General features: G+C 35.9%; 1 protein-coding gene across 6 annotated transcripts; it reads right to left on the reverse strand.

Moving 5' to 3' along the window:
* Positions 1-246: 246 nt before the first annotated feature.
* Positions 247-10,268, reverse strand: CIPK1 (CBL-interacting protein kinase 1). 6 transcript variants are annotated; one of them, XM_028253495.2, is made up of 12 exons: positions 9,756-10,268; positions 9,192-9,254; positions 3,901-3,972; positions 3,653-3,760; positions 3,156-3,236; positions 2,856-3,035; positions 2,519-2,740; positions 2,308-2,412; positions 2,078-2,194; positions 1,699-1,761; positions 744-818; positions 247-654 (listed from the first exon to the last, which is right to left on the reverse strand). In XM_028253495.2, exons 1-12 carry the CDS (start codon positions 9,966-9,968, stop codon positions 583-585), a joined length of 1,371 nt encoding a protein of 456 aa, XP_028109296.2. In that variant the 5' UTR covers positions 9,969-10,268; the 3' UTR covers positions 247-582. The 6 variants fall into 6 exon arrangements, with proteins under 6 accessions (XP_028109296.2, XP_082732023.1, XP_082732027.1 ...); XM_082875897.1 differs by having other exon boundaries at positions 2,308-2,415; XM_082875901.1 differs by having other exon boundaries at positions 9,192-9,663; positions 9,756-10,194.
* Positions 10,269-11,530: the final 1,262 nt, after the last annotated feature.

The following is an 11,530-nucleotide window of genomic DNA, read 5'->3' on the forward strand; positions in this document are numbered from 1 at the left end:
TCAGGTCAATAAATACCTTACTGTTCAGTTTCGGGATGAGCAGATTGTGTATTATAATTCAGTAAGGCTATGTTTGGATTATAAATTTGGCTAAGGATTTAGGATTTGAAAAAACAAAAGAAAAAAATGTGAATGAAATATAAACTGATTTTTTATTTGTAGTGATTTTTTTTCTTCTTTTTTGTCGTACAGTGCTATTTCCCTAATGAACCATGGGGGAAAAAATATTTGGCACATGTCGCCTTCTTTTACAACTCGAACCAACAAATAAATTGTCTATTTTGAATATCCCAACACTTGTATTTGTCTGAGATGCAGCAAAAATATTACATTTCAATTTGCCACATGGCTTGGTTAGGCAACCAAGTAATTTTGTAGCTTGATTGTGCAACTCGGACACTGAGGAAAACGAAATATGTCTGCATGACATTTCCATGTACTAATATATCTACTTCTAAGATGTTGTAACGAAGAATTGAAAGAAGATTTTACATTTTCTTATTATGGTTTTTAATTAACAACATTTACAAGTGAGGCTCATCTCTGTATTGGTGTTTTGCTAACTCGGGCATTTCCTGATGCTCAAACTTCCATCGTCATCAGCTCTTCTTGACTTGATGACACACCCAGATCATTTGATAACTTTTTACACAACTGCACGTCCCATGTTAGAATCATATGTTAGAAATGTCTTTCTGCCTGTGTCTCACACACACACACACACACACACACACAGAGAGAACCTGTCTATAAACTGTAGAATCTCCGTATGATTTTCTTAATTCAACTACATACAGGGATGGACTTATCTCGAACACCTGCCACAATTACAGACAGCATGATGAATATATATACAAGGTTTTAGTGCCACCAAACTACGTTACACGGACTCTTTGGATTTTCGGACGTACCCGTGTCGATAATACACGACACAGGTATGGGTGTAGGATGCGGCCAAGATACGGCTACTTACAAATAGATACGGCATAAGAAATGAAAGAGGCGAGAGCAAGAGAGAACCTAGTTACCGTTCGAAAGGGTGAAGACATCGATCTGGTCGCTGACTTCGATCCCTCTGGTCGCTGGCTTCGACTTACGCTCGATGCTCGATCTCCTTCCCTATCTTCTCCCTCGATCAGTCTTCTCTCTCATCTCTCAATCTCCTTCCTCTCCTCTTGTCTCTCGATCTCCCTCTCTCTCTCCTTCTGTCAACTTCTCTTCTTCTTTTTTTGTCTACTCTTCTTTCTGTTCTCTTTCTCATCTTGTTAATTACATTTATATTATTTACTATAAATTACATTAATATAATAATATATAATATTATTCACCCAATAAAATATTGTATAATATAATATATCATAAATAATATAATTTATTTTATGTCTAAAATAATTTTTCTTTGTTATTTATATTTTTTTTGTTATTTTTTTTAACAAAATCTGTTATTCCTTAACTTTTTTTAACTTATCTTCATATAATAAATATATTTAAAAAAAAACTATTTACCGTATCCCCGTACCTATATCCAAATTTAGATCCATATCCACGCATTCTCAATTTTTAATTTTCAAGTGTCTGACCCTTAAATATGTACCAGCACCTGATACCCTACACCCGAATCCGTGTAACGTAGCCACCAAGTACATAAAATAAAAGAATTTCTTATAACAATTAGTTTGAATAATAAAACTTGCTTACTTCTGCTGCGACTGAAAGGCTACACGGGCTCCTCTGACCTTTGTGCTCTTGAATCACCTTAAGCTGAAAAAGATGGACACCAAATATTACTGAATTCTCAGAAAAATTTCCTTCAAAATTGACATGGTTTTCATTTTAAAACAAGCCTCATTGATTCTTTAAAACCAGCATTTAAAGAAAGCATATCTGATTCTGGCATGGAATTGACATTTATGATATAACCTCATTTTTTTCTTTTCTTCGAGGATTGTGAAAATCAAAATTTTCTGGTTTGTGGAGGGGATGGGGATCATTTCTTATACAATGTTCTGTTATCTATGGAAAAATGCAGAGGAATGTATGCATGCAATGCAAGTCCACAGCTTTCAAAGAAACTAACCTGTCCATTTTTTTTCTGGACCCCAAATCCCATCTGAGTTACGGTATCCTCAATCCTCTCGAGCAATTCTTTTGGGGAACGGTTGGATGTAAACCTGATCTTCCTTTCCGAAACATCCTAAAATAAGTCAAAAACAAAATTTTTGTTTAGATTTTGGAATAAAACTTGCTGGCACGAGGATATTGACAATGAATTACAAAGCTAACAAGTTGTGTTATTGAGGTTGGCACCTCTTTCTCAAAGAAGCCAGAGAGATCAAGGCATGAGGACATTCCAATCAGCTGAAAAGCGTTGATAAGGGTAGGTGAATCTGGATTTTTCTTTGCTTCAGATGGCTGCTTTACACCATAAGAGTTTGGCACAAAATCACTAAATAAAAATAGCCAAACAAGGATTGAAAAACAAAGGGAAAGGTTATATCACTCTCAAGTTCATTCGTACCACGTCTGTGTCTGCATGCATTCTCAAGGCTTCATCCTCTATGTGTACATTTTCTTCATCATCATCAGGATTAGCAGGAATGTAGTCTTGTTTGAACCATTCGTCTGCTTTAATCTCTGCCATTGTTATCCGAGTAGCAGGGTTGGGATCAAGAATCCTCCTTATTAGGTTTCGTGCTCCCAGGGACAGCCATTTGGGTATTTGAACTTCTCCCTTGAAAATCTGAAAACACCTTGAGAGGATTAAAAAGATCGGAACTTTTATCCACTTTGTTGGAAATTATCTGTAGTGTAGTCTAGAGGAGGAGGAGGAGGAGGAGGAGGAGGGGTGTGTGTACCTTCTGGTAGAGAACAGCGAGATTTCGATCGTCAAAAGGGAGATAGCCAGTGAGAATGACATACAAGATGACACCAGAGGACCAGGTATCAGAGGTGGCACCATCATAACCCCTGTTAGCAAGGATCTCTGGGGCAACATAATTGGGGCTTCCACAGGTTGTATGCAGTAACCCGTCATCCTAATGGATAGAAAATGGAAGGGATGATGAGTTAACTGAACTGAACTGAACTGAACCACCAAAAAATGCCATGTATATATATAGAGAGAGAGATGATACATGTATAGGTGGTTTCCATACCCTAAAATGTTGGGGTAATGCACTGAGGCCAAAGTCGGTTATCTTTATGTTTCCTTTTGCATCAACAAGTACGTTCTCTAGCTGCATATTATTAACATTTCGAAAAGAGAATGACTGAGCAAGAAAATATCCACAAAAAATAAGTGCATGCCTTTTTCACAAAGAAAATGTCACTAAATGTTGAGTATATGTATTAACTTGGTTGGCAATTGGTTCTCCATTTTTGGGTTGTATGTATACCAGGGGTGGCAGGCGGGTGCACACGCTAGATATGCATGTTTAATTTTAGATTTAATTTTTTTGACAATTTGTTGAATGAGAAACATGAATTAATTTTGAAAACTGATTAGCAGCTATTGTGGCATGTTTGTATACTCAATTCAATTAGCCCTTTTTTTTTTTTTTTTAAATTTAAAATTATGTGACAATTTTAAAAATGTCTTTGAGTAGAGGGGGAAGATGAATGAAAGAAAGAAAGAATGAAGGGAGAGGGGTACCTTGAGATCGCGGTGGTAAACACCTTTGTTGTGACAGTAGCTAACTCCGTCAATTAGCTGTTGGAAGAGCTTCCTTCCTCGTGACTCTGACAGTTTCCCTTTCGATGCCTGTAGACAGCCAACCAGAGCAAGAGCAGCAGCAGCAGCGTAAGAGTGTTTAAAAAATAAACAAAATCAAAATCAAAGATTTTCTGAAGCATTATTATTGGAATTATTATTATGGGGTCAAAAGCAAAAGCTCAACTTACAATTCTATCAAACAATTCACCACCCGTCACGTATTCTAGGACCATGTAAATCTTGGATTTGCTTGCCAGGACCTACGCACGCACATACATACATACATATTCATCATCATCATTGAAAGATTTATGTATAAAGAAAGAGAAAGAATTGTGTATTGAATATTGTCTTGAATGTTGTGTATATAATGTGAAGGTACCTCTCCTTTTATAGAGAGGAGAGTGTTACAAAGGGGCCAAAAGAGCCGAAAGAAGAAAACATAATTATTAAACACTTTACATATTATATTCTAACAGCCCCCCTCAAACTCAAGGAGGATAGGAACCAACCAACTTGAGTTTGGAGAGAGTAACAAAACAGGAAAATAGACTGACAAATAATAGTGGATAGGAGACACTATATGGTCGTGTCAGACCGTTGGTGAAGACACTGTATGGTCGTGTCGAACCGTTGTAGAAGCTAACCGGAATCAATGTCGGGACAGTTTATGGGGTCATGCCGGACCGTTGTAGAAGCTGACCGGAATCAATGTCGGGACAGTTTACGGGGTCATGCCGGACCGTTGTAGAAGCTGACCGGAATCAATGTCGGGACAGTTTACGGGGTCATGCCGGACCGATGTTGAAGCTGACCGGAATCAATGTCGGGACAGTTTGCGGGGTCATGCCGGACCGTTGTAAAAGAATTTGGTGGTGCACCAAGGTGACGACTTTGGGAGTGCGCCATGGGATGGCTTGGGTGGTTCGCATGGTGTGTAACCATGCTCACCATGATATATGTATAACCCCCCCTCAAACTCAAATAGGGGTGACGATAGAAACCTATTTGAGGTTGAAACAAAGGGAGTGAAGAAGTGGAGTAAAACAGCTCAACACAGAGTGAAGATGGTAAAAAAAAAAAAAAAAAAAAATGATTATGAAAAACGAGTTGGTTGTGAATGGATTTTGTGTTTTTTTTTTTTTTTTTTTTTTTTTTTTTGTTTGTTGTTTTTTTTGTTTTTGTTTTTGTTTTTTTTTTTGTGGTGGAAAAATAATAATAATAAGAAAAGAATAGACAAAGGGATGATGCTCACCAACTGAGATGTATAATAAGAAAATCTCGAGAGAGAAAAGGGATGATGTTGTTTGTTTGTTTTTTTTTTTGTTTTTTTTTTGTTTTTTTTTTTTTTAATAAAAAAAGAAAGATAAAATAAAATAAAATAAAGTGAGCATGGGGCTCACGGTTTTGTTCAAACCAACCCATGATGGTGCCAGCCATTAGATTAATAAAATATGCAAGAATCATTGATTTGGGTGTAGGATGGCCCATTGATTTGGGTAAAACCAGCACATGGTTTGTGGGTTTGTTTGTTCAAAAATATTGTGTAGAAAAAAAAAAAAAAAAAAAAAAGAAAGGGAGGTGGTGGAAGATATGGTGATGAATAAAATAAAGGAGGAAGTCGGTGGACTGGGTGGCCCCTCAAGGACAGAGAGAGAAACCCATGTGCGTTGTAGATTGAGAGACCCAGCTAGAGAGTTGCAGAGAGAGTGAGCTGTGTGGGTGGTTCCGAGAGATGCCCAGAGAGAGAATTTTTTTTTTGGTGGCCGACGGTGGTTCACAACAGTCGACGACGGTGCAGTAACGGTGGTGGCTCGGTGCATAGAGAGAGAGAGAGAGCTTCGGAGATGAGGCTACCGGTGGTGTTGGTCGCCGGTGACAACGACGGCACCTGGAGTGGCAGCCATGGGCAAGCTGGGTTTTGCCCCTGTGGAGAGAGAGAAGGTGATAGATAGAGAGGTCATGCATGTGTATCTCTTTGTCGGAGCTCTTGCTGGGTCTGTGTGTGTATGTGGATCTCTTGACATTTTGCAACACTCAAAACAGCCGAGAGAGAAGAGGGTGATGTCCCTGAGAGTCACGTGACCAGACGGTTGGATCAAAACGTTCTCGGGCTTGAGGTCGCGGTACACGATGCCCATGCTATGGAGGTGTTCGAGAGCGCAGACGATCGCAGTGAGGTAGAACCGAATGACTGAAGGAGAGAAGACGTGGTCGGTCTGACGGTAGCGGAGAACAGTGAGGTCGCCGCCGGGGCAGTAGGGGACGGACCAACCCAACAACCGGTGGGTCACGAAGGATCCGAGAAGGGTGGGGAGGTTGGATAAGCGGGCCAGGACGGAGACCTCCCAGCGGGCACGGCGGTCAGCGTCGAGCTTGGAGTAGAGAGAGCAATGCCCGACAACTGTGAGGGCGAAGGGGGAGAGGGCAGAGGGGGCACGGGACTGGTCATGGACAAGAAATACAGTGCCCATGGCGCCTTTTCCGAGTATTTTGATTGCTCTCAGGTTGTCCAGCTCTAGCTCCGGTGAATTTGGCTCCATAACAACCACCACTGTAGAGAGATAGACACAGAGAAAAGAAGAAGAAGATCAAATAATTTGCAGCAACGGAGTGAATGTATGTGTAGAGGTCCGGCGGGCGGCCAAGGCGAGGCTGCCGCCCGCCGGTGAAGCAGAATGATTAGGTTGTTAACCTAGCTCTGATACCATGAAAGATTTATGTATAAAGAAAGAGAAAGAATTGTGTATTGAATATTGTCTTGAATGTTGTGTATATAATGTGAAGGTACCTCTCCTTTTATAGAGAGGAGAGTGTTACAAAGGGGCCAAAAGAGCCGAAAGAAGAAAACATAATTATTAAACACTTTACATATTATATTCTAACAATCATTAACAAACCCATCAAAATATATATATATATATATATATATATGATCACAAAGCATAATCAATCATAACAATTCCATTTAAATAGGAATTTTTTTATAATATAAGGGGTCATGTTAACTGACTAGAAAAATAACAAAATAATTAGAATATTAAATTGTCTATTAAACAGAGGCTGCGTCATATATATATATATATATATAGTCCAGGGGAGCAAACCTTGGTCTCTGTTCTCTCAAGTTATCTGGTGGCATTAAACAATTGTTTTTTTATTACTATTTTTGTTTATTTTTTATTTAAAGATTGACAGTGCGGGAGGTATAGAGATGATTAGTTGTATGAACCGACCAGGACCCGTGAGAGAATATTCTAAAACATTGACCTGGTATTCCACGTGGGTATTTCATTTTCATATTTTGTAGGCTGATTATGTGGAACTAACCAAACGAACGAGGAAGCGTATTTGAATGGGCCAGTGGATTTGGGGTGGGCTTGAAGCTGTGCCAATCTTATCTTATCCTACCCCTCCCCCCTCTCCCCCATTATCAGACAGACAAATAATATAACATCAAATGGGTTAATTCCATAAAAATAAAAGAACAAAAAAATAAGGGTTGTCAGTTCGTTGGTTATTTTTATTTTAATTGATAACAAAAACACAAAAAGATACCACTCAAAAACAAGTTTGATACTCTCCTTCATAGTTTCAGACCCTAATCCACTTCTAGTCTCTATTGTTCTTCTTCATCATATTCTACTGGTCTAATTTCCCAATTGAAACAAATAATTGAGAGTCTCCAATGTTTTTTTGTTTTCTTTTCTTCTTTTTAAGCTTTCTCCTATTGGGTTGGAAAAAACAGGTGAAAAGAAATAAGGGTCGTGTCTTATGTCGTAGGTAGGTCCACTCCGCCTATACTAAAACTATAGTACTATATACATTAATTATTAATGGACATATTAACATATCAATTAGTATTATATTATTATTATTAAGTTTACCTATTATACAAAATATAAATACTCAAAACTAACAATGATACATATCTCTAAAATTAGAGCTCTAATTGAGCTCTAGTGAGATGGAAAGTCAAAAAAAAAAAAAAAAAAACAAGGCTAAAACATCATATCAGATGAGTCTCACATACACATTAAAACTATTAGAACTCACACGTTAAAGCTCCAAAACATTTTTGACAAATAAATATCACTTAATTACTTGTATTGGTGATGTGATGTCTAATGAAAACGGGAAATAATTAAAGGTAGAAACTCAAATAATAATAAAAAGAAATTTAGGCCTTGTTTATCATAACCTAAAAAAGTTAAAAAATTAAAAAATTACTATCCTATTTAGGGGTGGTTTGGAATGCTATAAATAAGTGCACGTTTTGATTTTTTATAAAAAATGTGTAGAAAAGTAAAGAGAAGAGGGTGATTGATGTAACCAAAAAAAAATAAAAAGATGAACTAAAAAATAGGTTATGCCAAATAAGGTTTTAAGTCACATCATCTTATTTAAGTCACATTACCTCTCTACTACATCACTTCAAACTCAACTCATACCCAACTCATATTTTATAAAAAGTCAAAAACTACACTTATTTAGATCATCTCAAACCACCCCTTAATAAATAGAGAGAGGGAGAGGCTCATCATCATATCTATAAGAATAAAGATTGAAAACTCTAATTTTAAAATATTTTTAAATTTTTAAATTAAAATTTAAAAAAGAGATTTAGTGGTATGACAAAGAATAAGATCCATAAATAATATGATGTGCGTATATATTTTTTTTTTGGGCAAATTACATATACACCCCTCCAGGTTTGGCAAAATTACAGATACCCCCTGAGGTTTGAGAAATTACGAATTCCCCCCTGAATGCTATATTTGCATAAGAAATTAGGGGGTAATTTGTTATGAAATATAAACCTCAGGGGGTAAATTGTTATGAAAATACAAACCTCAGGGGGCGGGATGTAATTTCCGAAACCTCAGGGGTATCTGTAATTTAACCAAACCTGGAGGGGTGTATATGTAATTTGCCCTTTTTTTTTCCACTTATCACATCATTGAAACTCTATTATTGTTAGAGACCTAAGACCTCCGCTCCACACACACGTAAGGATTGCTGATTGAAGAAAAAAAATAAAAAAAATAATAATCTGGCCAATCATCACCCACTAGGGTGCTGGCGTCTTTTCCCTTATTGTTGTATCTATATATATTTATTTCTTTTAAAAAATAGTAAAAATAATAGATTCCTACTTTCATGGCTGCCAGTGCCAGGCACGAAATTATCTACCACAATTATTTCGAGGGAAAAAAAAAATCATATTGTACTTTTAATGATTTTTAGCGTTTGGTTGAAAGATTTAAAAAAAAAAAAAATTAGTTGGAAGTTTTGAAAAAAAAATTTAGAGAAGAAAATAGCTGCACAGTTTGTAACCGCCAAAAAAAAAAAAATTATGAAATCATAAAAAAAAAAAGTGTAATATTTTAATTATTAAGGTCTATAATTTTTTTCTACTGATTTATAAATTATTATTTTTTAACTGTTCAACTGTGGAGGGCAGGGTAGGGTAGGGTACCTCGTGTAATCTGACAACGTTTGGATGTTTGAGAAGCTTCAATGTCCCAATCTCCCTCTTTATCTGCAAATTCCAGTCCCCCACAACACAATTCCTTTAATTTGTTAGATAGAAGAGGTAATGTAATGTATATTATTAATTATATAATATTGAGCAATGAAAAAATGAGATGGGGATTGGGAGGAGACAACTGGGCTGGGCTGGGCTGGGCTGGGGATCATAATAATAAGAGGAAGAAGATATGAAAACAGAGAGACAGAGAGGAGAAAAGTATCTCAGACAAGTCCCCCCCCCCCCCATGTATAATAATAAATTTCAGAGACAATAATGATTCATCCAATCTCTCAACATCTTCATCTCTCTGTTTCTCTTCTTGTGTTGAGTTTTGAAAAGATGTTGATCATGTCATGTTGATGCTGATGATGAACAACAAACAAGAGCAATCTCCGATCCAAAAGGCAAAAACATGACTCTGCAATTTGTGTGTATTGTATATGTATGTAGAAATATGAATGTTAAAAATAAAAACAAAAGAAGAAAGAGGGGAGAGGAGGGGAGGGGAACCTGATCGGTGATATTGAGGTGAAGGATTCTGGCCTTGTCGAGGATCTTGAGGGCGAATGAGTGGCCAGAATCAAGGTTCTTAGCGTACTTTACTTTCCCAAAATTGCCTTCTCCCAATGTCCTCCCGATCTCATACTTTCCTCCCAGTCGCATTCCCTCCTCGTCCTCTCCCTCCTTCTTCTTCTTCTTCCCACCACCACCAACTCCTACCATCCAACCAACCTTCCCTCTCCTCCTCTTTCTTCCCCACACACACACACACACACGATTCGAGCCTTTTGGAGGACTTGTATCGGCTACACACACGTCTCTCTCTCTCTCTCTATGTACGTATCCTCTCTGATCTTCCTCTGCACTCAATTAGCTTTTGAAACGGTTATTTTATGACTATTGGCTGAGAGCATCAAGGGAACGCTACACAATTAATTGCTAAAATATCTGGATGTCTGTGTATTTATATATGTAAATCCATGTTTGTCATGTATGTATGTATGTAATTTATAGTGATGTTTTTGGAATTTGATAAAAAGTAATTTTTTGTTTTTGTTTTTGTTTTTTTGTTTTTTTGGTTTTTTTTATGTGAAAAAATAGAGAAGTAATATGATTTTAAAAAGTCACAAAAATCAAAAAATTGGCTTTTTACTGTGCTACCTAAAGGCTCGTTTGAGAACATGTCATTTTAATAATTTTTTGGCTAAAACATGAGATAAAAAAATTAGTATGTTTGGAATGAATTTTTGATTTTTTACGAAAAAATGTGTAAAAAATAGAGAGAAAATTGAATCTTTGACTTTTTAGTATAGATTATAGGCTTTTTAGTTTTAGTAACTTTTTGACTTATAAGCTAAAACAAGCACTTGCCAAACGTGGCCTAAGTCCCATTTGAAAATATATTATTTTAGCAATATTTTAAATTTTTATAAAAAAAATATGTAGAAAAATAAAATTCACTATGTCACGTATGTATGTAATCTATACATAGGTCTTATTTGAAAATATATTACTTCAGTAATATTTTAACTTTTTATGAAAATATATGTAAAAAAAATAAAAAGAATAATATGATAATTTATAGATAAAATTATTTATAAGTCCTATTTGAAAAACTTAGGTAGTGTTTAGTAGAGTTTTTTAAATATTATTTGAGAACCGGAGTTGTATTTTGAGCTTGTGAGTTTTTTTTTTTTTTTTTTTTAGTTTGTGAGTTTTGAAATTATGATTTAAATGTAAAAATTTTGTTTGGTGAAAGAGTTTTGAATTGAGTGAGGAATTTGTGATGTGACATATGATAGTTGATACAAAAATTTACAACTCATAACCAAACACACAACTCAAAATTCTATTCAAAACTCATAATTTTTTAAAAAAAATTCTGATTTTTTTTTATTTAAAATATAAAAAATAATAAGTGCCAATTGTAAATAAATAAATAAATAAATTTGCACTGTTCCGGTCAACTGGTTGAACATCCAGAGGACGACCGGCCGAACGTCCAGGGAGACAACCAGTTAGCCTAAATTTTTCTCCTTAGAAAGAGTTTTCAAAAGTGGATATATAATTAATTTTTAAAAACTGTAACCAAGCACTACTTGCAAATCAAGAGATAGAACTACATTTCCAGAACTCTTCCAAACAAAGTCTTATTTAATGTGAAATCCTATGAATATTATTTTAGAGTTTGGAATCCTATTTAAATAAGAATGTATTCCATAAGGTCCTATGAGTTATAAATAAATGATATTAGTGTACTATTATACACCTAATTTGTATTCATA

This window comes from Camellia sinensis, chromosome 6 (genome assembly GCF_055761805.1).
Source record: "Camellia sinensis isolate YWXY chromosome 6, ASM5576180v1, whole genome shotgun sequence".
Lineage (NCBI taxonomy): Eukaryota > Viridiplantae > Streptophyta > Magnoliopsida > Ericales > Theaceae > Camellia > Camellia sinensis.

Excerpts from the sequence above, each read along its gene's own strand:
- CIPK1 (XM_082875897.1), bottom strand. The coding sequence starts at position 9,968 with ATGGTAGGAGTTGGTGGTGGTGGGAAGAAGAAGAAGAAGGAGGGAGAG. Across the intron at positions 3,036-3,155 it reads CATTACCCCAACATTTTAGG|GATGACGGGTTACTGCATAC; the intron begins GTATGGAAACCA and ends TCTATCCATTAG. Across the intron at positions 655-743 it reads ATTCTACAGTTTATAGACAG|TTGTGTAAAAAGTTATCAAA; the intron begins GTTCTCTCTGTG and ends TGGGACGTGCAG.